Raw genomic sequence first — 27,870 nt, forward strand, 5'->3', positions numbered from 1 at the left:
TGTTTACTGATAATTAAAGCTATTAGGATTATTACTCAGAAAATCACAGTGCTCAGTACTCCGTTTGATTGATTTGACTTTTTTTTTTTTATTAATTCACGCAATTTAAATTACGAGTAGTCAAAATAAACGCTAAACTTCATAATAAATTGATAATAGACAAATATTTCAACCAAAAATGTAATACTCGTGTAACATTATTTTTTTCTAACTTCCTAGCTTCTTTTTGAAGAGTTGAATTACATTAGTCTCCAAATCTGGAGACAGGAGTCCTAAAATCATCAGCTCCTACTTCCTAGAATACATCGACAGCATTGGCCATTCAATACAATGCATAACCTAAATTACACTCGAAGATACATCAGGATTATGTACATTGTCAGGCTCTTGATCCCGGTCACCCGGAAATAGAAGGCATGCAGTTTGAATCAACAACAAATTCGTCGTTGTTTCAAACAGAAAATTTACCTTAAACCTAACAAACTATACATATTTTACAAGCATAATATGTATTACTGCCTGTACAGAGGACAGCTCAGCCCCCAATAATGCTTTGGAACTTTGGAAGAACCCATCTTAGGCTCAACACTTACAGTGAATACCTTAGTACAACATCGGAATACTTAAAAAGCCATGAACTAACCAGAAATCAATAATTTATCTATCTCAGAAATCACCCTGACATGAATCCGAGGAAATACTAACCGCAACAGAGGAGCTGCAGAGGATCTCTTGAGCTTAGGCTTCAACCTCTCCATAGTTGTTTGGATTACAGATGGGGACGGTACACAAAACCACTGAAGGTACCAAGACAACAGTAGAGAACATTTTTTACCCCGGAGCTTGTCATCTGGCCATTTTCCAGAAGTCAAGTAATTATGTAAATCAGTTTGCATTTCATGGGAGCAGCTGAAAAGCTCCTCTACGCGCTTCCTCAGAGACCCTAGAAAATTTGATTGAACAATGCCATCTCTTGAAGAGGATAATCTTCCTCTTAGCAAGGCCTCATTGTAAGCTACTACAAGCTGCATTGATAAGAAATTCATATACACATTACATGATGACATATAAAGATCCATATTCCATACCATAGCCTAGTAAGCCATTATATGAGTACTCCTGACAAGTAAGTGTGCCTCCAGGTTTACAAGAGAAATAACATGTTCCCTCATCCACTGATGGCTCAGGGTGGACGAGAATATGGAAGCTTATAAGTGGAAATAAGGCCAGGGTAATGAGCAAGATTGAGCAGCTATTGGGCATATGGGCTGTGTAAGTGTGTAACAGGTACTCATTATCCAAGATGCAGTACATGAGAGGACTCCAAACCAGGGAGAAGCTGTGCAGGATAGGGATTTTGCTCCCAGGATGGATGCTTGATATGTAGTGTAAAAACAGTCATAACCACCTAATTATAACAGACAATTTGCACCAACTATTTAAGCAGTGTCTAGGCATCAAATACCCTACAGCAGGCTGAGCTATTATTTTGATCTTGTACAAGAAGAGATGCAGATGATTTATGTTCAAGAAGCAAGGTTGCAGCTGTGGTCTAAGCTATTTGGCAAGTTCAAAATGTAGCTTCTTGGAATGAGAAGGCAGACAGAGTAGAGAAAGTGATAATATACTGTGAAAACCAGAACTGATAATCTTTTAGCTAAGTAAATCAGTAGAATGGGTAGGACGTGGCTATGAACAATCCCATAATGTATAAATATTAAATAGTAAACTCTTTCAAAAAAAAAAAAAAATAGTAAACACTGAGCGATAAACTGCAGTGTCTAGTGAAGAGATTACCTTTAAGCTAGATATGAAGAGGGAATCAAAAAAGGTGACAATATTGCCTGAAACCTGGTCAGTCATTGCTCTAATCATTGTATACAAAGACATGTAGACCTGCATAGTGTTCAGCTTTATTGATATTAAAATACAATACACACACACACACACACACACACACACACACACACACACACACAACTATTTACCCTGCCAGCTAACGTGGTAGAGGTAATGGAATTATAAGCTGCAAGTCCAAACAAAATTATCCTACTACAACTGTGATTTATAGTATGGAAAAAAATAGCAGACAAACTATACCTGCAAAAGAGCTGGTCTGTCCTTGCTAACACACTCAAATAAAACTTGCAAACAAAATTCCTGGAAATCAACATCTGACCTGTTGCCCAGACAAACAAGCAGTTAAATGCCAATAACACATATTCTCAACTAAGACAGTGAAATAGGGACCTGAGAGAGGCAGTCTTTCAGATTAAATAAACGGTACCATGTGTCGGAGAGCGAATAGTTTTGATAACAATCCCAGAAATATACTCCGTATAAAGATGTGATTTTCACACACACACACACATTGTTACATCATCGAATTTACACATTTACCTGCTGTTCCAGGAAGAGTCGCAGCAAAGCTGAGCAAAAGCAATTAAGCTTGGATCAGATGAAAATGTGCTGACCAGGTGATCAACATTACTGGAACTTGGCTCGCTATTGATTTTGGGAGTGTAACCTCTCATGCTTGTCAAACTAAATGCCTGCCCAAAGATAAAGAGGCAAATGTTGGCATAACTACATCAAAAAACGAGTTAAGATGGAGCGAAAAGGAGTTTTTTTTTTTTCTTCTCCCCATAAAAAACATACCTTGTTCATGGCTCGTGATATTAATGACTGACATCCAACAGGATCATCCACATAGGAACATGCTCCAACCTTTCTTTTGATATAAAGAACACCGGAATTAAACGGGTGATTTTTGTCACCAGAAAGCCACCAAGGTTTATCTGTGTGAAAAAAACACCATCTACAAATTAAATTATTATTATTAAAAATACTTTATAAAATTTTAATTTTTGAAAAAACTAAGCAACAAAGCATACATACTACCTTCAGGAGTAAGCTCTATGACTAGGGGCCAGTACCGTGGACCACAAACACGAACACTTTTAAGCTGAAAGCAACAGAACCCTGAGGTCAAACTTCGGTGCTTTCTAGGAATATTGTGATAATGAATTAGAATTAGTTAACTAAAGAAAAGAATATTCCCTCTACAATGAACTTGCTTTTATGAAGTTTTCCTTCCCTTGCCTTTTTTCAACTGCGTTATTATTATTTACTAAGTTGTTAATAGCTAAGAATGATACTAACTTTGAATTGGTATGTAAACTTACAATGCCACGTTCTGGAAGAAGGCAAGGTGTGACTTCACAAAAACTTGTCTCTGCATTATGTTCAGTTTCTTTAACAGTAATTTCAAGAGGGGCATAGACTGGTAAGCCAGTGTCAACATCAACTGTTTGAATCCAGCGAGCCTCAGTTGCAAGTACGTAGAAATGCCTGTACGCCTGGGAGAAAGCAAGTGCACTATCTCAGATGAGCAATAATCTTTTTGAACAAATGCCAAAGATAATCAAGTAAGACAGAATAATATAATTTTTTTTTTGGTAAAAATTAGGAAAATTAAAAAAAAAAAAAAAAAAAAAAAAAAAAAAAAAAAACAAAAGTTGCATTGCATGCTGATCTGTAAGGTAGACAAATTGTGCCAATGAATCAAGATATGGTTTCAGTTGAGTCACGCACATCTGATTTGGAGAAATCAATGGAAATTCTATGAATGAAGGCATGAAGCTAAGGATCTGGAAGCCCAGATTTATTTTTAACTTATGGCTGAACTGCTTAAAGATAAATTCTTAACGAACAAATCAGATGAGGAGGCAGTTAATCACACAGGAGCTTTTACAATCAAGGGAATTTTCTCTGGCAGAAAAACAGTGAAGAGGACAAAAAAGAGTTGCTACAGCCTACAGCTGAGCATAACGAGGATTGAGCTAAAGGACACAAGAGAGTTACTTTAGGACCCATGACTGTCACTAAATACATGTTTCAGATTTTTAAACATTCCAAATATGGCTGCAAATCAAAGATGACAGATCTGTATTCAGCAGATATAATTATTCAACTAATAAAGAGTGAAGATTTTTCCAAGGCAATAGTTCGTGGTAGGAATATACTGCTCCTTTGTATTAGCCTGGACAGCATCAACCATTGCCTTGGCAAAATTTTCATCTTAACTAAACCAACAAATTTACCTGGAGGTGGCAGCGATTGTCATTTGTTCCAATAGGAAATCGAGGATAGAGAGTAATCAATAAAGCTGCAATAGCACTCTTACTAGAAGAAAACGACCGCATTCCTCCTCCAAGAAACAAAAAACCAATTGCCAAGCTCACCTACATCAAGGCAGTGGAATAACAATAATTAGTTTGAATATCTCGAAGGCTACAACCACATCAAAAATATCTATCCTTGAATTATTTTTTTCGGATGATTAACAGGAACATACAACAATAAATCTATAGAATTGGAGACCAATACTTTCAAGAACAGGATATTAAAGGAAGAAGCATTTAGAGGACTATATACAGTGTCGACCAAGTTCATGGAACAGTACAAACTCAGGGATTTAAGTGGCACTATTGCAAAGGCGCAAACCCCTCATGATGGCAACACAATAATTTACTGAGAGTGTTTTAAGGAGTTTCTTACTGTACCATGAAATTTTTAAAAAATATAAGCATTTAGATCATGTAAAAAGGCATAAGATATAAAAACCCCATTTTGAAAATACTGGCAAGTTTCTAATAGCCATATATATATCCTTTCAAAACAAACAGTATGCAGTTGGCATACCTCAAAGGTAAAGATCATTTTTTACAAAGTCATATAGCTGCCACAATATTTTATGATATGTCAGTGTCAGACAGATATGAAGATAGAATTACTTTAAATGCTAATTGTCTAGGAATACAAATTGTCAATTTCAGTGATCGTACAGGCAAGAGTGAAACATATAATCATTAGTCCTTGGGCATAAAAGACCGTTGCAATACAAACGCCCACCCTGCCTTTCACCCCTGAAGTAAACCCCAGAAAGAAGCTCAGAGAACAGAGCTCTAGCATGTTGAGTTAACTTTCATTTTCATTCCACACTAAGAAGTTTGAAGTAACGAGCAGAAAATCTTATCCAGAAACGCTCCCCGGACTGGTTGTGATGTATTGTTTTAGTTGTTTTCTATGAAGTATGTTTTTAACTTCTCATCGAACAGTTAAAAAAACCCGTAAAGGCTGAACATATAAAGAGAGAGAAAAAAAGTGACAGACACAGAATCTCCAACAGGAGTGGCACTGAGAATGCAAACCCAGCAAATACAACAGCAAGAGGCCAAGAGCAACAAATGTGATATGTAGAATCTACAAATATCAGAACATCAATTGTCAACAAACAAATAACACTTACAGCCATTTGAGTCCCAAAATTAGCTTGGCCATCAGAAGAATTTCGACTGCGCAGAAACCTGAGCAATCTAAATGTCTGCAGGTTCCCAGAACCAGCCATAACCTGCTTCCAAAAAACAGTATCACAAAAATGTAAAAGTAGGAAATACTGCAATTTCAATATAAAAAGTAAAATAATGTTGTTTTTTTTTTTGTTTTTTGTTTTTTTTTTCCTGGTTTTTTTTACCAAAGCCAAGGAAAGGACAGCAAGGTGGAGGCATATTTCCAATGTGCTCCGATCAACAAACTTTAACAACCCTCTGGGAAACATACTTCCAGCTGTACCAGAAACAGACTTAATCTGCAAAATTTAAACATGTGACTTAGAATGAGCTGAAAGGCTCAACAAAATACGATAAACAGGATAAAGACCTCATTCAGGAAGTAAACAGTGTAGTTGTAGAGCAACTCCTGAGCGTTGGCATTTCTTGATCCAGCGTACTTCAAACCTGCCACAAAAATATGGAATTAAAAAGAAAGAAAAAAGAGAGCAAACAAACATCCACCCGGAAAATTGAAAGTAGGAACATGGATATGACCAATTGACAATATAAGACATATTGAATAGATTTAGAAATATGTTCGTGTGTCCAGGCAAGTATCAGAATATAGAATTCTAACATATCGACATGTCTTCATAACCGTAATTCACTTCTTCATTTCATATGGAAACTGCAGAAGTGCAGATAGTTTACCGTTCTTTTTACTGAGTTATTGCTGCAACACAAGTTCACATCAAGCCATTTTCATAGAGGATTTGGCAAATACTTGTTCCCTAAGATCTAGTGTAAAATTTCATTGATATTTCAAGAGGTTCCAAAGAAGGCACTGAGAATAATCTGCTGCTCCACGTACAGAAGTACTCCCTGTGTTCTTTTTTATTCATTTTTAATTATGCAACACTTCCCTTAAACAGATATATATTCTACACTACTTTATTATCTGTCTCCTCTCACAGTCCCCACTCATACTTTATCGATATTTCTGCTCTCATATCCCTTACTTTTAAATAAATTATTCACCCATTATCTCTTATTTATCATTTTAAAATTCCCCAACAAACCCCACTTACAAAATATTTTAATAAATTCAACTAAACCGCATAAAACTCCACGCGGATCAAAGTACTGTATATAAAAAATTATAGAGGGAGTATACCACTATTGAGAGATACTGCAGTATTTAATATAAAGATGGGGCACAGCTGAGATAACTGGAGGGGTGAGACAGAATAAGTTGAAACCATATTACGATACAGTTATAGATCATATGCATCCTATAAGATAAACTGATACACTCAAAAAGATAGCAGTGCCTCCAAGCAGACGTGTTTAGCATCTGGTTTGTTCTTTTAATTTATTTTGTATCTTCACGAATAATGAGCTCTGGTAGCATAGCAAGAAAACATATAAAAGTCAAAATGAAGAAAGGCAACCAAAAAAAAGCTAGAAAAATAGAAACCCAAAGTGGATCTTAGTTTTTTTTTAATTTAAAAATAAATAAATAAAAAACACAGCATCATCATAAAAAGGGGATGCAAAATATAGTTTGCACCACCAAAAGGTTAAGTGCAAGAATATGCCACAATTAAATACGAAGTAATTTACAGCATGATATTTAGTTCCTTGTTAGAAAGGGCAGAAAGGTTCATCAAACTAACTTACCAAGAGATATACATGCTCCGGCTACAATATTCACGTATGCTTGGACTATTGCTTCTTCATCCACCTCATCCATATCATTCCGTTCATCACCAAGAGCCCCTATACCTTCTTTCACAATCTGAGGAATCTGAGACTCAACCCATTCTTTGGTTGGCTTAACCCTGCATGAGTCAGAAAGGCAGCTTGTTAAGTTTTAAATGTATGATCAATCCTCCCATTCAAAAGTTTATGGCATCAAACCTGCTCCACATTATCAAATTGCGAGCAATAACGCGAAGCATAATGAAGTCAGGCCTCAGATACTGCAGCTCAAAATTTGTACAGGGAATGGAAAGTCTGGAAACTATCACTTCTGATTCAGTCTGAAAGAAGCATAAATCGAGCCAAGTCATATGGTGTAGCAAGTTCGCAGATCACATGAGCAATTTTAGATATATCATGTCATATATGTAAAAAAAGTCGGTGTAATAGCTCCATAAATATCTCCACCACAGGAAGTAAAAAAATATGTACACACACAATCAGGGTCGCTACTAAAGCATCATCCTGAATGGCGATAATTTTGAGCTACAGCAAAGAAAGAAAATTTTAAAATATTGATTGGCTTCGTCAAGTGTAAGGTGAATCTATTGGCATTTTAATGGCGCAATTGGGAAGACAGAAACCTAAGGAGCTTTCTGGACAAGGTTCTGAGAGATACTTGATAAGTTGATATTTTTTTTTTATTTAGCAGTTAAATTGGATAGCTTGAGGGCATAACTGCATATAGTTTTTGTCCTCTCCTTAGCCTTCCTCTTGTATATGGGAGACACTTCATTGGTCTCTCTCACATGGAATTCTTAAAATCCATGCACCCCCTTGCATGTTGCAATATTCTGGAACAGAAGTATATGTTGTCCTTGCAAGTGACTAGTTTACATTATATCTATCAACAAATACTGCTCAAATCAGATCAAAATATTTTTCTGCAAATGAACAGAGTTGCAAGATATCGTAGGTTGTTCTCAATCAACTTGAAGAAAGCGAGATGCATTCCATAGCATGATCATAATAAGACAATTTATCAAGACAGTACTTTATCTGGCTCACTAGATTGAGTTTGCGAAATTCATACCTTCAAAAACAACAAAGCTAAAGCAATTATAGCTCCAGGTGCAGTGACATCTACATTGACAGGAACGCCATCCAACATCTGCTTAGATAATCCAAACAGAGGAAAAATTAGAGTATACCTCAAATGTCAAGGCATGTACAGACAATGAAAAGTCCCACAAATATGCCATCACATCCAACGCCTTTTTCTGAATTACCTGTCCCATACCCCTGCCATGCTCATCTGTCACTGATGTCAAAAGAGACTTTTCCTGAAAAAATGGATTGGTAGCAATTCAAAGGATTAAAGAGATTCCATAATAAAAAGGTTCAAGCTGCATCAGGTTTAGCAAATAAAGATAGAAAATCAATGTGGTGTATGATGAGTACCTGACGAGATACATCAAATTTTTCTCCAGCATAGTGGAACAATCGATCAACCAACGTATCCATGCAAGCGAATTTATCCTCTCCACCACCTACAATTGGACAGCACACAGTGAGCAGGAATAGGTGATAAAGAGAGCTCGGTCTAATAATTCATACCCAAAGCAACAAGTCCAAGTGCAAATCCAGCAGAAACAGCATAGCCCTCCCGCTCAAGCACATTATCACCGCCACTTCTACGGCCTATTTCAGCCTGCAAAAGAATCAATTAGTTATGGACAATAACATGGTCCTTTTGTGTTGGAGATGCATGCTTTTAGTGCTCTTTACATTTAAGAGGACTGGCTATAGGACACAGCAAAGGCTCAAAACATAAAAACATAATTCTTTCGTTATGATTTGCATATACCTTAAGTTACGCTTCATATTTGAATCAAACGAATTATCTCACCCTTCCCACCCCAAAGAAAAACACACTGAGGACTCACCTGAGGCAGATCTAGGGACCTCCAAATTTAAGCAAGCTTACCCTAGCTGGTTGATGACAGTTAGAGATGCAAAGGACAAATCATCAACAGACACGAGCAAGTACAGAAAACAAACAGTAGGCACTTAAAAAAATAGCAGTTTGCATGAAACCAATAAACACAACACTTTAGTCAAAAGGAGTCTTTGGTCAGTCCAGACAGAATTGGATCCAAAGGGAAGCGAGGAAAAAAAAAAAAAATTACAGTCAGTTAATGTTCTTTAAACAAGAAAAGTAACAAACTTGAGGAAGATATTGTAACCTACTCCGGCAGCCGCGGTAGGGTTAGTAAAGATTGGAAATGCATGCTACCTCAAAAGGCCGAAATAAGATCTTTATTTAATATGCTAATGGATGAAATAATAATCTTTAAGTAATCATGCCTCAAACTGTATAGTAAAAGAGATAAAGAAATGTAATACCAGAAGAAATTGCATAGTCTGAGGATGAGCAGATCCTTCAAAAAGGAGGCCGAGAGACATCAATGCAGCTGACTGTGAAACCATATAAAGAAAATAAATGAGGAAGCAAAAAACTCAGGACCCACCAAAAACATTTGCAACTACATCATTCAGGAACCACCTAAGCATGGTATATGCCAGCTATAGTACTATTCATGGAAAGAATATAATACACAAGCAACAGATATCAGAACATGTCTGTAGTGCAGTCCATAAAGAATTCCTATTTTCACCAACCAAAATATTACTCTATAAGCTGGTTGCACAATGTCAAATATAACTATCAAGATTTTTTTTTTCTTCATCCACAAAAAAAACACAATAACTCATCTCATTTTTCTTCAAAAATATCAAGGAATCAAGCAGCCTCATAACATACTTAAAGGACACAATCAGTGATGCACCAACTAATGTAAACATATTTATTTCATCTATGATCTTACTATATACTTTTTTATAATTAGAATCAAATGCTTCACAGGGTCATGATCCCACATCAATTTTCCAGAGATATAGGTCCACCAGCTACAAACTGTAGAGGAATGAGATATATCCTGCAAAGCATAATATTATGACAAGAAAAATACCTGCAGGACTGTAGGAACTTCTAGCTCTGGAAAGGAAGACGGATGACGGGCAGGTAAGTGAACGTAGAAGGACTGCAAAAAATATATAAGCAGCACCATAACATAATAAGATTGTTCAACATCTATACATTCAAATGCAGAAACAGCAGCACATTTCAAGATGGGGAAACCGGAAAAGAAGATGGTTTTAGAGAATTAAAATGACAACATGAGAGTTACACAACAATAAACTTATTGAAGTAGAGTCCATACTAATCTAAAGTATGTCAATATATGCACATGCAGTTGTACCTTTGATTCTGCAAATTCTACAAGGGATGATTTATGTTTCAAATGAGAACAGCAAAAATGAGTATTTAACATCATTAACTAATTACAAGCATCATGATAAAATTAGCATGGAATAACGGATAAAAAACTCGTTGCAAAATGGAATTGATTAGGAAGATGTCAAAGGAACGTATGTGAAACATCTGGATGGAAACACCTGGATATTTTTGGAATTTTACACCTTCATGGATGCTACAGAAGGTGGCTTTTGCATTAGGGATCTATCTGGTTTTCCTTCTAACTTCTCTTAAAAGATACTTGTAAACAGATGCAATGCTCATTTTTTCCTTTTTAAGAGCTACGTAAGGTAATTTAAAGATCCTGAACAACAAGTCATCCATGTCACTTAAAAGAGGTTCACTTCTCTAAATTCTAGTTATTCTACCACTCCACTGGGATCTTTCTAGAAACAGACTAAGGACTCTGCACTAGGATTCATTTTTTGTGACTAGTGAGCATCAGACCTTGTGCTTTTAAGGCATCTTAATAAAATATTTTATTGCATGCAGGGTAGTATATAATTTGTTTTACTATAACTTTCTTTACATGGGAGGTGAGTTATGAATCAATGTATTCAGAAGATCATCAGAAGCATAAAATGCATATAAATAAAGAGAACATTAAATTAATTTATTAGTTAAAAAGCATCACCTTCGACATTGTTGGCTCCATAGTGCCCCTGTATGATGCTGCAAGGCCAAGCATTAGCCCCACAGTTGTGCTTTCATGTCCCTAACATGAAGCAAGATAGTGGTTAGTAAAAATATTGTAGGGTTCAACCATCAACCTGGTTTATATTCTACAGCAGGAAAAATCCTCAGGAGCTTAGGCCCACAAGTCATACTTATTGGATACTTGCCCCATGCTGCCTGTTGGTACATGAGCATGGCCTAGTTTTGACAAAATAAATTTGAGTAACATTTTTATAGTACAAAAAGAAAATAATATTGCTAGTGATGAAAAAAAATCCACCTACATAACATACCTTATTATAGTACTGAAATATGTCATTTATTGTTAAAACAGTTAAGTGTCCATGCAACCCCAGTGCAAAAAGAAGACCTGCATGGATAGCATTTGGCTCCTCGGGCCTGTTATATATAATCCAAGTTCTAGACACTCTGCCCTGCAATGAGTTGGAAATAAAATCAATTATATAAAATTTATAAATAATTCTGTATTGATAATAAATGAAACCAGAAACAAGATGAGAACTTTATTATATCTATTTTTGTACTACATTTTATAAGATCCATACATCAGATATAAGTGATGAGGAAAAGACATCTTAGGGAAGGAAAATCTCAAACATACCTGAAATGGTGCAAGCCTTAAACCAGCAGCAACTGCATTGTGAAACTCAGGCCAAGCTCGAAGCTCTTGCAAATTCCGTATGTTTGGATCTAAATTGACCTAACAAAAAAAAGATTTTTAAAAAAAAAAATCAGGGTAATTAATAAAGCCAAGATTTGCACAAATTTTTGGGAAAATAAGAGCCAAAACATTAAGGGGACAGCATGTAAAGACAACAACCAATATTCCATGCTTCCAACAAAGATTTGCAAAACATGAAGAAGAAGGGAGACAGAGAAATGAATATGAACCTATGACGACCAACCAATGCTAAAAGCTGTGCATAATTTCAGACTAAATATGCCAATCATTAAATGAATCAATATCAAAGATCATTAAGAATACAAGTATCACAATTATGCGAAAAAAATTAATTATAACAGAAAAACTGGGCCATATGGCCCAGATCAGTCATTGTTATTTTGGGACAAATGATGATGTGCTTCAATTGAAGTTCCAAAGCTTTTTAAATAGTAACATGGCAATTAGAAGAGCAATCATGTAATTGATAAGCAAAGCCTTGCAAGAAACATGAAAAGGAATATCGCTAATGAGGCAAAGACATGGCTGCCAACGGATTAAAAAACAGCTAAATCACATTTCCATGGAAATCAACAAAGAGAACACATCTAGAAAGAGGTATATTTGAAAATTATCTACATCCTCTACAAAAGAAAAATAAATGAATCAGCTTGCCAACAAGAGTTTGGAAAAAATTATCAAATTTAACGTGTTTCATCACAACATACAGTGGCATTCTGCTGAGCAGGTAACCGGCCAGCCAAAACAAGCTTTGGTACTGTGAGTGCCTGCAAAAGAATTTGGAAAGTCATAAACAAGAAACATCTACCACAAAAGGAGGGAGTAACAAATAACAACAATAATCAAGTACTAGCTCCGTTTCAAATTATTTGCAATGATTAGACATTTTTTACTCACACTTTATGTCAAATCATTGCAAATAATTTGAAACGGAGGTAGTATTAAAAAAATATACTAATTCAAAAATAGAAAAAAAAACAAATGAAGGCTTAAAAACTATAACTACAGCTTTTATCACTTCAACATATATACATAAGTACCTCGGTCAAAAGGGTGCAAGAAGTTGCCAAAGTAAATGCTCCACGTCCAAGTGGAAGTGCAGTCGTCCTTTGGGAAAACTGCCATAGCTGAGCCTTTACAAGGATAATGAATAAGTTAAGTCTTTTTGACTATATCTTAACAATATAATCATTTTAGAAAGAAAGGTTATGAATTGTGTACAAGCCATTGATTTTATGAGAGAGAGAGAGAGAATATATGCATAATGCATTGCACAAATTTGACCAGTGTTGTTTTAATGTTACAAAAGCATTTTTTTAATATACATGCGACACTAACAAGATTCTACATGACTTTTTTCCTTATATAAAATTACTTAATACAGTCAGTTAGAAATTTTTGACTTGATCAAATGGGACTAACAAAAAAACTATGTTCCAATGTCACCTTAGATACAGCACCTTGCTCCCTAAATAATGCATCAAGAAAGGAAACTTAAATTGATACCCAATAAGCTTAGCCTCAGCAATCTAAAAATATAATTCAAATCAAACAGTAAATGGTGTGCCCATAAGAGAATAGTACCACTCCACTTATACATTACCAGAACCCTTTTGATTCAAAAACTACTCTACCTAAAAAAGAACTGGAAGTTGGCACAGAAAGACTACATTAAAGGATATCCCAAAGAGTTCCTCTATCCTTTTCAAGGTAACCAATTTATTGGTATTCTGAAATATACTCCTTCAAAGATTGAGTAGGTGGAACAGCATATGTGTTTAATAGAGGAAAATGTGTGATCAAAAGGGAATAATGTATACTTGTATAGTCACATTGCCAACCTTAATAAGTGAAAAGTGAAGACAGACTTTAGTTTGGGACAGAGGGAATATGTATTATACACTAATATAACCTTACCTGTTGAAGCTCTTGGTCTGATGCAGTGGGATTAATAGATGTTTGAATTGCAACAGGTCTTGCAGAGCACAGAAGACGTCTGACCTGAAAGAGATGAGAGAAAAAGTTTACGGCTACTTCAAGTCATGCTATACAAGTATAGTATTCTAACTTCAAATAAGAAGATAATTCATAATAAAACATATCATCAAATCTGAAGGGAAAACAGTAAAGGACTGCATAAGCATATACTACTTCCATTGTTTCACTATGCATCTCATACATACCTATTTGGTTGTTTCAACTTGTAATGTGATGGATGTAGTTAGTATTTTCTCTATCAACTCTATGCTTTTAATGCACTACTCCACTGAAACTTATTCCTTATGTTCCTTGTTCACTTCCGAAATATGTGTCAACAATGAAAATCATAGTGAAGCCAAGACGGTGTATAGAAAAAACATACCAGTTTTTCTAAAAAAAAATTTAAAAATTACCACAAGATGATAGGGATACAGAGAGTAGTTCCCAACATGAAAAATAAGTTCACATTTTTCACCTTCTTTAAGCTAAAAAATGAAAGTAATCAGCCCTTAACCTCCATTACAAATATTCACTATAATGCACATCCCTAAACCTTCAGATCTCCTGAAAGAGTATGCAGAAGCGTGAAAACTCCGAATCAACTTAGGCATCTCCCATGTTCTTATATACTAACCCAATCCCTATGACTATCATCATAGGAAGAAAATGAACAACTTCAAAAAGAGAGGAGAATTAACTTAGGCATCTCCCATGTTCTTATATACTAACCCAATCCCTATGACTATCATCATAGGAAGAAAATGAACAACTTCAAAAAGAGAGGAGAATTACTAGTAGCCTGTAGGCAATCTACAGAAAAAAAGTTGTTTATTATGGGAATAAAAAAAAAAAAAAAGACCATAATGGACAGCAACCTTATAGATCAAGTACTAAAGGTTCAAATAATACTGTGGCAATCCTAAAGTTAACTATCTTCATGAAGACTATAAACTCAGTAATATAGCCAGACAAGATAGAGCTCATGGCATGGTCAGAAGGAGTCACATCTAATTAATTTCCGGTTACGCGCATAACTAAAGCCATCTATTCTGTGCAATAGAATTAGAGCCAGTTCTCATAACCCCAACACAACGGTCAAAAGCCATGTCCAACCACAAAGCAGAAATGTAGGTAACTGACCTCATTTAAGCGTAGGTCCCTACCATACCGCAGTTGAGTGCTAGAGTTAAACAAATGCTCCATGCCATCTATTGGGCAATCATCAGAAGAATCTACATTATCAAATTTTGAAGTATCCATCGCAATTGTATCTAATACTGTTGAGGGAATTGTCACGGGCTGTAGATGAAGCATATAAGGTGCAGACATTGAAATCAAATGCCTATTAGTTTGAGTCTCAAGCTGTTCAGATTTCTTCAAGTGAGCAACGCAAGACAAAGCTAAATCTTCTCGACCAAGAAGAACGTATGCAGTTGCTGGCCACCCAGTAGGAGGAGACTCCCGGCACTTATCAACAGCCTACAGATATGACATATAAGTAAAGTGATGTCAGTAAATTGGAGAGCATGAGAAAACTTAAGATGATATTAGAAGTGCGCAACCGCATTCAATACACTGGTATTTCATTCACTAATTTACTTCGATAAAATTGTTACAACGCGAATATGCTACGATATCAGCATTATTTCTTAACAATATCAGACATACATGTCTTAATGGTAATGAGACTCCAATAGGCAATAAATCAAGCTGTTGCAAACCAAATCCTTCAGCTACCATTGCAAGGACCATCTTCTCCTCGGGAGTAGATGATGAACCTGAAGCAATCTTACAAGATACACCAGAAGAGAGCTTCCCTTCCATGCTTTCTGCACCAGATAATAAGCTATAAAATGAGACCACTTTACGAGACCAGCTGACAGCAGAGCTTCCATCCTTACGAGCAAGAGGTGGAATGTCATCAAGATTAGCAAAGCTAAGTCCATGAAGCAAACAACTTTCAAGCCATCTGTACAAAGATGGGGGGGATCTTGGCGAAGAAGTCCGATTTCTCCTTATTATCTTGGAAAGAATAGGAAAATCACGTACATAGTGATCAATATAACTCTCCTCTCCCAAAATATTAGCGATTTCACATAGAAGAACAGCAAGATGCTCCAAATCTCTGCAAGAAATGGCTAAAGATCAATAAAGTATGCCACACTCATAGTGACAACAAAGAAGGTAACCATCACACAACATCCATTAACTAGAAGCCAATATGTAAAGAAAATTCCACAATCCAACATTAATCACTCAGTCTCACAGACGACAGACCATTTAGAATTAAGCATAAAAAATTTCCCACAATTAAGGTACATAATAGCCACTAAATCCACAAACGCCAGGAACTTCTCGAGATTTTATACACTCAACAAACTTAAACAGCAATGGCTGCTTTAAACAAAGTCACTGCTCATTTGCTGAACAGAATACTTATCACAGTTGCAGTCATGAAAGCAATAGCAGTAAGGCATCAAATGTATATTGTTACGGTGACTCATACAGGTCACAGCAAAATTTTATAAAGCCTCTATAAGCCTTTTATTGGACAGTATTGACTAGTAACTGGCCTTTAGGAGTCAAACATCAATAGGCAAGCTAAAAACAACCTTACACTCTCACAGCGCAAAGCACGCAATGACCATTACCTACCTCATAACAAAATAAGAAGTGCATACAGAAAGTGACCATTTAACTTAGTTCAAACATTATGTACCTTAATTAAATTGGGTATATATATACAATAGAGTGCAACATGAACCCATCAGATACTCAAGACACAATTCCAGCTTTGAGACTAAAATATACGAAGTAACTCTTTGAGATCACTTATTAAAATAGACTACGGCGTTACTCTTTTCACCTTCAAAAATATTTTCAGGAAACTAAGTTCAGATAAGTAGAGATTGCAATTGGTACTTTGCGACAGATCCGGGTCAAATCAATTTGGGTGATGAGTCATTCATTCGGCTTCAGATCAGCACATATTTGGCTTTATTGTCAATTAGCTTATTATGATTAGTATAGAGCAACAGACGATTTTTACATTACATAAGCCGCAGGTATGCAGAAGTACCTCCATAATGCATAGAGTATCTCTCTGTCCCTAATTGTTTGCTCTATTAGCTTTTTTCTGGACCATGAATAATGACAACACAAAAGGAAATTGAGCAAACAATTACGGACAGAAGGTGTAGTTCACAATACCTCAAGTCACAGAGCACAAAAGGGTTGACAAAGTTAAGAATTTGGAGTTTACCGCTTTCGAAGATTGATAAGTTTAAGATTTTCATATACTGCATGCAAAGAATCCAGGCATTCAATTTGAAACTTGGAAGAGAAAAGTCCATCTGGGCTGTGCACTTCTTCCGTCTTTGAAGAAGAAACATGATCTTCCAATCTGTCATCCAACCCCTCAGTTGAGATTCCAGGGAAGAAATTACGATTGCAATAATTTTTATGAAATTCACTTTTGACAAGAAACTCCCATGATGACCCGGACACGAGAACAGATTTCGGTTGTGAAGTTGACTGAGACTTCCTGTAAATTTGCATTATGACGCTCTCAAATGATTTCCACTCATCAGCACCAGAATTAGCCTTTGATAAATCAGCGGTCTCACAATTACCCCAAAAAAACTGCAGGAATTGATTGTAGAAGGAAGAATTAAGGCCTTCAGCCATTGCTGTGATGCAATCATTTGCCAAGGAACACGAAGGGCTTCTTCGCAGCGAACATCTAAGCATCTGAAGAAATTGGTGCACGGTAAAATCTCACTTAGAAACTTTAAGAAATCCAATATGAACTGAGAAAAAGAATTGAACAGAAGAAACAGGCAATTCTGATACTTCAGAAATGGACATAACAGACACCAGTAAGTTGATAGTTCTCTCTGCCACCATGTAGTCTAGATTTTATTCATGAAAATCTAAGTCTCTTAGTAGGAAAGAAATTATTCTTGCAGTAAGTCTTGCCTTAAAGATTTCTAAGCAAAATACATCATTCCATAAGGTTGTAAACAAGCAAGACTGCGAAGAACTCAAATTAAAGAAATAAAAATTATCAATCCAAATAAGTAAATTAGATTGTATAGATGACCGATGTGATCTTAGCTCCAGTAAAATCCATTCATTCTTCGATAGGTGAAAATGTGAAATCCTCCATCTGCTTGTTTCTCTCTAATCTCTATTATTATCACAATGAACTTCTCTTTTAAGCATTCATTCTATTTATTACATCATTAACACATCTTAATTGCTAGAGTTGCTACCCAATGCATCCTTTAACTAACTTTCTATTAAAAGACCCTTCTGGCCTTCCCCTGAATTCTGTATATAGCTTTCACACAGGCTTGACTGCTTTCTCGAATAGGTGAGAAAAATAGCGGGCATAGGCGAGCTCTTTGCAAGGACCCTTTTACTGTTCTCGAAGATTAGAGCTGCCCCAAACATAAATATTACAAACAGGTTGATATCAGCTTCAGGTCTTCATGAAAGGATATTTTGATTTGTGTGTGTGTGTGTGTGGGGGGGGGGGGACTATAACTGAAGTAACTTGGGAAAAATGTAATCTCAGAGAAGCACAACAAATTATCTGTAAAAATCCCATTAATTAATTGACTTTCCATGATAAACAATAAAAACTTTTGAAAAAAAAAAATAAAAATAAAAACCATCTGCCACAAAGTGAATTCTGGAGTCCAGAGAAAAGACACGTGAGCTTTAGTCGTTCATTTTCCACATATTTATAGACGCCGCCAATGACAATATAAGACTTCAATGCCCTTCTAGCACCACACAATATGCGGTGTTAATCGTGGATTAACGTCAGCTTTAGCAGAAAAGCATGTGCACAACTCCAAAATAGATAGTATCCTATGACCATGCATTCACAAAATAGTAGAATGTTCTATGCATATTCACTTTTCAGAGATTCCATCTGTGGAAACATAATAGCATATGAAAATACTTTAGCATAATGAACTTCTGCATACCTGTCCATTGCTTAAGATCACATTTACTCTTGCCCCAACTCCATCAGCCAATCCTATAATCTTCACATTGTGAATAAATCTTCTCTTTGGAGGATTAATAGTTTCTTTAAGCTGATGATTGCCTAGAAAGAGAGGAAGTGTATATTTACAAAGGCACTGCTTCCCTGACTGCCATTGCAAAAACAGTGATACATCATAGGGCGCAAAGTAATAATAAGAAAGAATTAAAAACATACAGGATCGAAATTGGCCCTCATAAAAAAAAAGTAACCTCAACAATAAGTCTTAATTTTATCAAACCATCAGTCAAGGACTCAAGGACCCTAAAAAGAAAATTTTGTTTCCAAAAAATAAAGAGAGGCATTTATACACCAGAAATTCAGGAAGAGATCCATTTCAAAATAATTTGCTGTTCAAAAAGCATCTGGAAGAAACAAAACCAGACCAGAACAGCAAACGTTACGTACAGAAAGGCTCGGATAAGCAATTTTGTCAGCTAAAACAGAGAGGAATGTTCTGACCCTGTAGAAGTCCAGAACAAGAAAAGTCCTCCACCGTCAGATTAAGTAGTTGTGTTACTTGTTTATATCACATAGCTTTCTAAAGGTCTTACAAATTCTCTTTGTAGAGGTAATATGGAGAAAACCTCCATCTAGAACATCAAAAGAATTTTCCAATACCAAACTCTTCTAATTCTCACCTCCCTTAATCATCTCCTGTCAATATGATATGATATAGCAAGCTTGGCATTTAATACATCCTCTTTTCTTTCTAATTCCATTGGTATACTCCCCACAATTCCACTCTTTAGTGTCATTATTTTTCTGTATAGGGATATTGTATTGGCTGAGGAACTTCAAGTTGAAAATAAAGCACTAAAAGCTCGAATGTTCCCATTACAGCCTTACAGGGATGCTTCGTGCCAACTCAGTAACATCAATGCAATGCATTGAGTGCATGTCAAACCACAACACAAGAAATCTTCACTGAACTAAAGACAATGGACTCTAAATGATACAAAATGGGTTATACCAAGTGAATTTGCTCCCACACTACCCCATCTATTTCGTTCTACTTTATGAGTACATTGCAGTACAGTAGTCAATGAAATGAGACAATGGCCATTTACTATCACCTCATAGATCAGACTCTTAATCCCATGGAGTACATATTTATAATAAAAGTGTCATTTCTTCTCTTGCTCTCGTATGTCTCCTTAGCACATTTATTTCAAGCTCCTAGACAGTGAATTGAAGGTTGAAAGTTTGAAACTACTACAGCCACTACACTGTTTTATTTCAACACATATAAGTAGTCTAACATCTATTTCTAGAATGCCTTCTGCAATAATCCATACATGATAAACAGTATAAATGGGTATTCAATTTAACTGCTCATCAGAAACTCAGCTATCAGTCTTGCTGAGGGCACATCTTCTCTATGCTTTAAACTGACAACTATCTCATCATTCATTTTAACCTCTTTAATAACACACCAAACTTATAGTACTAATGTCCTTCATGTGGACACAACCAGCCAGAGTTGAAGTTCACACTTCCACAACTAATCAAGAGAATTACCATCCTGAAAGGAATGAGAGGCTTTAGGTTGCTTGCCAGATGACAATCAACTCAAATTCTTGGCCACTGGCAATATGCAATTCAAACACAAAGTAATAGTTTCATAAAAAAAGATCACAAAACCAGAATCATTGAAAGCCAAGAATACAGGAAACTCAGAGGTGATAATGATGTCAACAAGCATATACTACAGATAAAAGTGAATAATAGTACTTGAAAGCACACCAAAATACAAGCAACTTACATAAAGAAAAAAATTGTTCTCTGAATCCAGAACAAGAATGTCCATCAAAGGAAGCAGCCCGACCTTTGCCCTAAAAAAGACTTGCAATCAAAATACAATACCATATTTAAAATGAACTGATTAATGTTAGGTTATAAACTACCTTGGGCGGGTGACAGCAACAGGTTCGGCTGCAACTGCTTGTATGCTCCAACTCATGTCTGCTTTGACGTCAAAGAGTATTTCATCATTAATTTGAACAGTGTGAAGCCTTATGGATAATAACCTTTTCTGTTCTTGGAGAAGGAAACAAATAATAGGTGCTGCGTCATCATCGGTGGCTACAAAGACCTAAAGATGACAAAGGTTTAGTTTGTAGGAAAACATAAGATAAGAAAATCTTAACTTCTTCATTCTCGACTTTTGTTGGTGTATATCATTCTTTTGCTTTTTTGCTGGAAAAGCAAAAAACTATCAAGGCAATAAGCAGCATGGTAGATGTATGTATTACACAAAGAAGGAAAAGAATCTCTGTGGTGACCATTTTTGCATTCTTTCTTCGTTTTTCATAATGATTAGCTGCGCTCAGTTCACAAGAGCATTTAGGATGGAGAATCAACAAATAAGCAAATAGACACCTTGGTAGCAGCTGCCTGGTAGCCTTTTGCTTGCCAAATTCTTCGGAATGAGAATTGACATGGGAACACTTCAGTGTGGGCTTCGTGAGAACTAGAAATTACATGCTCTCCAACACAAGTACTGACACTTTCTGCTACCCAAAGTGAGTGTTGCGTCTTCTCTGCAAGCATAATAACAGAGAAAAGTCAGAAAACTAGCGAGGTGAAGGCTTTGTTTGTTTATAAATTTGGGAATAAATAAAGAGGTACAAAAATAGAAACCTCTATTATAGGAAGCAATAAGAGGAACACGGTCACTAGTCCAGATTGTTCTCTCATCAAAATCCTTCATTATCTTCAATCCACCTCTTTCATCAACATACACCGGCTGGGAAGTATAAAGAGAATATATTAACAAATATATTATGAATGCATACATGAGGCAGAATCTTCCAGCTTATGAATCGCATCACTTAGCCGACAACAAGAAAAGATTAAAGGAGAAGCAGGAAAAACAAAAAGGCAGACACAATTAAAATATATATATATATATAATAATAACAGTAAATGCCTAGGGGTGTTGCCCATAATGCACACCTGGGGTTCTTCAAGTGGATCATTCAATATTAGATGAGAAGACACTGAAGCTGAATTCCCTTGGTCATCAGAGCTAGAAAAGCCAAAGATCTGTTGGGGACTTTGTCGTAATTCTCTTTTTAAAAGTGTATCCCTGGAATTTAATAAAGGAGCAGAAAATGAGAGAGGGGCATAAGTTGGACGGTTCCCTTCTGCCGCTTGCTGCACAAGCAGCCCAAATGGAAGCGGCCATATTGAAGTAACTATGCCCGGAAGTGGGACTGATGTCAGCTCCCCTGCAGATAGAGATTTACAGTTAATTCAATTTTCCTTTTCATGTTCAGCTAGAAAACAACAGACTTAATTTTCTCACTATTTTGGAAATCTCATTCAATTCAAGACAGAATTCTTTACTCAGCATCCAGAAACGCAATATCAATTTGTTTTATTGAATTAGTAAGGATATCATATGAACCAGCTTAATGCTATCCATAACAATCACATGACTACTTTCCAGATGAAGCCTGTATAGTATAGATACAACTTTGAACGGCTAGCTTGGTTTAAAACTCTTACCAGCTGTATTGAAGATTGTCAAGACATCAACTTGCAAAATACACAGTACAGCCTCAGATGAATGAGCCAAATGACACCAGCAAGCCTGAGCATTCAGTTTGGACATCAATACAAACAGATATCAGTCCTATACAGCATTGACTGATAAAAAGATCAATGCATCCCAATTATCAATACTAAAGTCAATGTCCATGTCTCCACCATATACAACATGTAGAAAACAAAGGATTTCAAAGGAATACCTCCAGAAATATACTCAGCCAGCAATACAGCGTCTTGCAATAAACAAGATAAGACTTTATACCAGACCAATTTAGACATCAGAAAACTTCTAAGCTCTTGCAGTTATATTATCATGTGCTTAAATCTAGATGAATTTGGGAAGCTAAAAAATTTGAATCCCACTTTAACTAAGAAAGAGTGTTTGCTTTTGTTTAATATCATAAACAAATTTATAGGAACAGAGAATAGAATAAAAAAATTTACCATAATTACGGCAGAACTTAGGGTGAATCTCTTGTACACTCGTGAACCCGTAATCCACATTATCCTGCATCCAATTAGATGATTCATTCAGTTACTGCAAAAGGCATGTTTCCAACAATTGATCCGTTGAATCATATGATCAAATGAACGTACAAACCAAACAAATTAATACAGTTTCTTATTCAGCAAAGGAGATCTTTGTGCACTATTACTTCCCAAATCATAGCTAATTGTGTTATTCTCCCCCGCTCTTCCCCCCCCCCCCTCCTCTTTACCCTCCATCTTCTAGTCACTATGATTACATCAAGAACAAGGAAAAAAAAAAAGAACTACCTTTGTATCCAATTACAAGCTTCCAATTAACAATTGTTTCAATAACTAGCTCACAACATCATAACCCCTTCCTCTCATAAGTACCCCATGAGCTCCCCGAACGACATTTTCACCAAAAACTTACATTCCGTAATTATGAATAGAGAAGTCACTTTTGTTGACAGCTCTCCAAATTATCAATGGAGCAAAATTGTGCACTCCAGTCTAATATAATCAAAAATATAAAGGGGAAAAAAAAAAAAAATAATTCCTGTAACTTCCACATTTATCGTCAAGATTATTATTTTACAAATTAGATATATCTCTGGTTCGCGCTAGTTCTAAAGACAACAAATTTTAGCTTCTCCTCTTCCTCTTGCTTATCCAGTCATCCTATAATCTCTACCATTTATTGATTGACAAACAATTTGAAACAAAATTACACAAAAACATCAGAATTTTAAATACATTGCAATAAATCAAACAAAAAACCTAACAAAAACCAAAATTAATTACAATAATCTGATTAAAAAATACCTATTTCCGCGGATGAAAATCTCATGATCACAACCATCAACCGAAATCGAAGAGGAAGCGGAGGAATCGATACCGTCGAATTCGTCTCTCTCCCTAGTAACTTCTGGATCGAAGAGGAAGTAATCATACTTATCAGATACATTATCAATTGGCTTGCCATCGAGAGATTCGGCGATTAAGCCAAATGGTTTGAATTCTCCGAGCACAGTGAGTTCTCGAACTCCTTCCGCCATTGTTGGTGAGCTCTCCTGCTTGCTCTCCATCTCTCTCTTTCTCTTTCTGCCTCCTTCTTCTTGCTTCAGCATAAATTTTTTGGTGATATGCTCCCGCTCTTTTTCTCAGTTTTGATTTTTTAGCGTAAAACCCTAATGTTGGGTTTATGATATTTCTTTATTTTTTTAATTTTTTGGGGGTGGGGGAAGAAATACAAGTATAGAACCATTCTTGATCAAGGTTGGGTTTTGATTATTTGATTCATTTCAACCTATTTTGTCTAAATTGAATTTATTTGTAATTATCTACACTATTTCGTTGGCCAATTTATTTGAAAAACTTATTTTGCCTAGTATTGTTGAAAACGACAAAAAAAATAAAATTATTACATATCTGAATTTCTTTAATCGACATATAAATGTAATTGGCTAAAATAAGCTAAACCAAATAGGGTCTAGATTTGTTGCATACTGATTAGTGTTTGTGAATCACGGTGTTTGCTACTGCACTAAGGCTGATTTAGTAAAAGTTCTTTGAAGGTTAGCAATAGCATGTTAGATATCAATCAGTGCAATTCATAATAAATTTATACACGATTACATGTGACATTTGAAAATAAAACTAGTTTTTGGTTCGGATGACGATCATATATTCGTATCATTATAATATTATGATACTAGACTCATCATTAAGTATTAAATTTTACATGAGTTGAAGATATAATGGTTAGATATCTAAATTGTTGTTATTATTATTATTATTATTAAAACTCTAAAACACAATCAACATGTAATGTTATCATCATATCATTTTATAATATCTAAGGTGGCTAATGCGTGCTATAATTAGCCATTTTTCGAATAACTCTTTTAGTTGTCAACATCAAAAAGAGGGAAAATATATAAACGGATACTTCTAAGGGTATAACAGTCCACACATTACTCCTAAGAGTTTTTAAAAAAGACAATTAACATAAATAAGGGCAAATAATTTAAGTAAATAAATATTTTAGAAGATATAATTGTTCAAACACTATTCATAAGAGTTAAATTATTAACATCATATCAAAAGGGGCATATAGGTAAATAAACATTTTAAGGATATAATTGTCCTCATACTATTTATAAGTGTTTTCTCATACTTTTTAAACGGTAGAGATGCATGGCTTTAAATTCAAATATTTGAATACACATTTTTTTAAGAGCGGAACTTATTGTAAAGTCTTGACTTTCATGTCATTGCTCGTGTGGCACCAAGTCATGTTGAGTGAAGAATGACATGTGACGATAATATGTTGTGCCTTGGAGTTTTAATAATAATAATAATAATAATAATAATAATAATAATAATATATAGTAGAGGTTCTCGACGATGCAAGACATTGGAGCTCGTGCTACAGCTCATATCTTCACTGAGGTAGGCTTTGTAATAGCTAGAGGAGTGGGGGCCCGAATAGTATCTCGGCTTCCCACTAATTTATGGTAGATTGTATGACTTTATCTGTTTATAATAATAATAATAATAATAATAATAATAATAGGGAATATACATTTTTTATTCTTTTTGTCAATTTTGACTTTAAATCAGCCTCTAAAAGAGCCAAAATGACCCAAAAACATTAATAGAGCAAGATTGGACGAAATAGAAATTGTTTATAGGCGGTGGGCTTGTTTGACATCGTTTTTTGTTTTCAATTTTCTGTTTTATTTAAAACAAAAAATCAAAAACAGAAAATAAAAAAAAAGGCATTTCCCCCTTTTTATTGTCAATTTTCAAAATTATCATGATTTTAATAAATTTGACAAATTTTATTCATTATATAATTTATATCATATAATTTTAAAAAGAAAAATAAAATAAAATAAAACCACAGCGATACTAAACGAAAAATAAAAGAAAAAACGGTTGGTTTAATCTAAATATAGTGATTTTAGGGTGATAAAATACAAAATTTTCCTTTATTTTGATTGGTTTTCTAAAAATTGGTCTAATGAAATTAGGTCGGTCCAGTTTGAAAATCCTAGCACAACACAAAAAATTTAAAGCTCAATTATTCAAAGCACAAACCGATCTGAATATTTATTGAGTACTCCATAATATTAAAAATCAAATTAAATAAAAACGTTTGCTAGCTAATTACACAATATTACTAGGCTTAGCTTCATACATACTCTACTCCGTATTTAATAGTGATACAAACGTATAGTACTCTAATACTACATTTTTAAGGCAATCTACGGAACGTTATCTCATCAATGGGGAATCCTTCATTCTTCTTATCCCTCTCGTCACCGGACTTGGTATCTATATGCTCCTTACGAGTATTGCCTTGGCCTCCCCGACTACGGCCGCCTTCAGCAAGGCTATCTTGACGATCCCTAGTGTCACCAGCAGCTACCACAGTCTCTCCACACCCTAGTAGCCTATCTTCAAGCGCCTTCCTCTCTTGTTCCGTTGACATCTTCACTTAATAACAAAAGTGCTATGTTGGTTGCGTAGTATACGTAGATATTAGGTTGAGTAGATGATGACGTTTAAGTTGGTTATTGCTGTGTTTATATTAGCGTGTGAGCGGTCGAATAAATGTGAATCAAGTTAAACTGGAGTGAGAGAATGACAGCTGGTACGGTGCGCGATGACAAGCATTTTACGCATGGATTGAAAACAATAATACGCGACTCGTGTCATTTGCGTGGTAGCTTCAGGTGATGACTAGCATTAGTGGCTTATGCGCGTAATATACTATTTATATGTTGGGTTTATGAACAAACTCACAAATGAGTGATGTGACTATATAAGTAGATCTAGGGGTGAGTAAACTGGATATCCGATCAAAATTTTAGGAATCGGACTCGGAATTGATTGAAATCGGGTCCTAAAATTTGGAACCGGAATTGGAATTGGTTTAACCGGCTCCTAAAATTTAAGAATTGGAATTGAAACCGGAACCACTGGGTATTGGTTTCCGGTTCCGGGTATCCACTTATGTATGTAATTGTTAAAATATAATACAAATTATAAAACTTATTTTTAGTTATTTTTATTTTTAGCGTTTAATACTTATATTTATATATATGCATTAAGCTATTTTTATTTATGTTAGGTGTTAATAATTTTTTTTTATTTTACTAATAACTTGATACATTCAACATATTTTTATTATTTAAAATTTATTTAGTTTAGCATATATTGGGTAACCGGATATCCAACCGGTTCCAGTTCCAAAAAGCTGATAATTGGAATTGGAACCGGTTGTAGCTGGGTCCTTTATTTATTACCCGGAATTGGAACCACCGAATCTAATTCCGGTTTTGGACCCGTCGGTTCCTAACCTATTCTGGTTCCAATTTCGGGTACTCGAAATTTTTGCTCACCCCTAAGTGGAACTGTAAAAGTATTATCTCACATTAAGTGAATGTAAAAGCAAGAGAGAGTATTTGGATATGTATCTCACATTGAAAAAGGTGAAAAAGTGTGCCCATCTTATAAGGCTAAGGGACTAATCTGATACTCTCCTCATTATCATATGATTCTGAGGTAAAACTTTCTTGGACTTTTAAAATAAACACTCGTGACGGATGAGGTTCGGGCTCGTTTAACACTATACAAAGCTTGTGATTTTATACCTAAATAATTTTCCCAATTCAAAATAATATTCATATAGTTATATACCCTTTTTAAAATTTAACAAAAGAATAAGAATAAGTTTTCCAATTCAAAATGCTACGGAGTACTTAATTAAAAAGAACCCAAACAACTTGTGTAATAATACTAAGAAATCCACTCTTTCAACTTAATGTGCAGTGACTACGTAAAAATAAGAATGGGTTAACTTATTTTGAAAGAAACATTCATCACAAGTAAGAACCGGCAACCATTATTAAATTTCCGTGACAAACAGGAAGACAATAATTCTACTCACAATTATTAATTTAACAACTAATGACATCTCTTACGTAAGAATTTAAGTTGACTAAAAAGA

At 35.3% G+C, this 27,870-nt stretch overlaps 1 protein-coding gene across 2 annotated transcripts; it reads right to left on the bottom strand.

Annotated features, from left to right (window-relative positions):
• Positions 1–120: 120 nt before the first annotated feature.
• LOC110699295 (anaphase-promoting complex subunit 1-like) lies at positions 121–24,341 on the bottom strand. Of its 2 annotated transcripts, XM_021876798.1 has the most exons (37): positions 23,676–24,337; positions 22,827–22,890; positions 22,341–22,425; positions 21,786–22,060; positions 21,471–21,576; positions 21,210–21,370; positions 20,735–20,922; positions 20,593–20,662; positions 18,769–18,936; positions 17,034–17,521; positions 15,440–15,896; positions 14,912–15,250; positions 13,709–13,792; positions 12,832–12,924; positions 12,499–12,558; positions 11,711–11,809; positions 11,382–11,522; positions 11,048–11,128; positions 10,067–10,138; positions 9,441–9,512; positions 8,652–8,745; positions 8,496–8,584; positions 8,324–8,377; positions 8,128–8,205; positions 7,254–7,375; positions 7,014–7,174; positions 5,722–5,798; positions 5,537–5,650; positions 5,312–5,413; positions 4,104–4,244; positions 3,186–3,359; positions 2,902–2,965; positions 2,659–2,798; positions 2,401–2,552; positions 2,101–2,179; positions 1,798–1,896; positions 121–1,025 (listed from the first exon to the last, which is right to left on the bottom strand). In XM_021876798.1, the coding sequence occupies exons 1-37, from the start codon at positions 23,978–23,980 to the stop codon at positions 639–641; spliced, it is 5,535 nt and encodes a 1,844-aa protein (XP_021732490.1). In that variant the 5' UTR covers positions 23,981–24,337; the 3' UTR covers positions 121–638. The 2 variants fall into 2 exon arrangements, with proteins under 2 accessions (XP_021732490.1, XP_021732491.1); XM_021876799.1 differs by lacking the exons at positions 121–1,025; positions 1,798–1,896; positions 2,101–2,179 and having other exon boundaries at positions 2,414–2,552; positions 2,659–2,818; positions 23,676–24,341.
• Between the last annotated feature and the right edge of the window lie 3,529 nt (positions 24,342–27,870).

This window comes from Chenopodium quinoa, unplaced genomic scaffold, assembly GCF_001683475.1.
Source record: "Chenopodium quinoa cultivar QQ74 unplaced genomic scaffold, ASM168347v1, whole genome shotgun sequence".
Taxonomy (NCBI): Eukaryota; Viridiplantae; Streptophyta; class Magnoliopsida; order Caryophyllales; family Amaranthaceae; genus Chenopodium; species Chenopodium quinoa.

Excerpts from the sequence above, each read along its gene's own strand:
- LOC110699295 (XM_021876798.1), bottom strand. The coding sequence starts at position 23,980 with ATGCTGAAGCAAGAAGAAGGAGGCAGAAAGAGAAAGAGAGAGATGGAG. Across the intron at positions 22,061-22,340 it reads GACAATCTTCAATACAGCTG|GGGAGCTGACATCAGTCCCA; the intron begins GTAAGAGTTTTA and ends CTCTATCTGCAG. Across the intron at positions 11,810-12,498 it reads CTGCTCAGCAGAATGCCACT|GTCAATTTAGATCCAAACAT; the intron begins GTATGTTGTGAT and ends TTTTTTTGTTAG.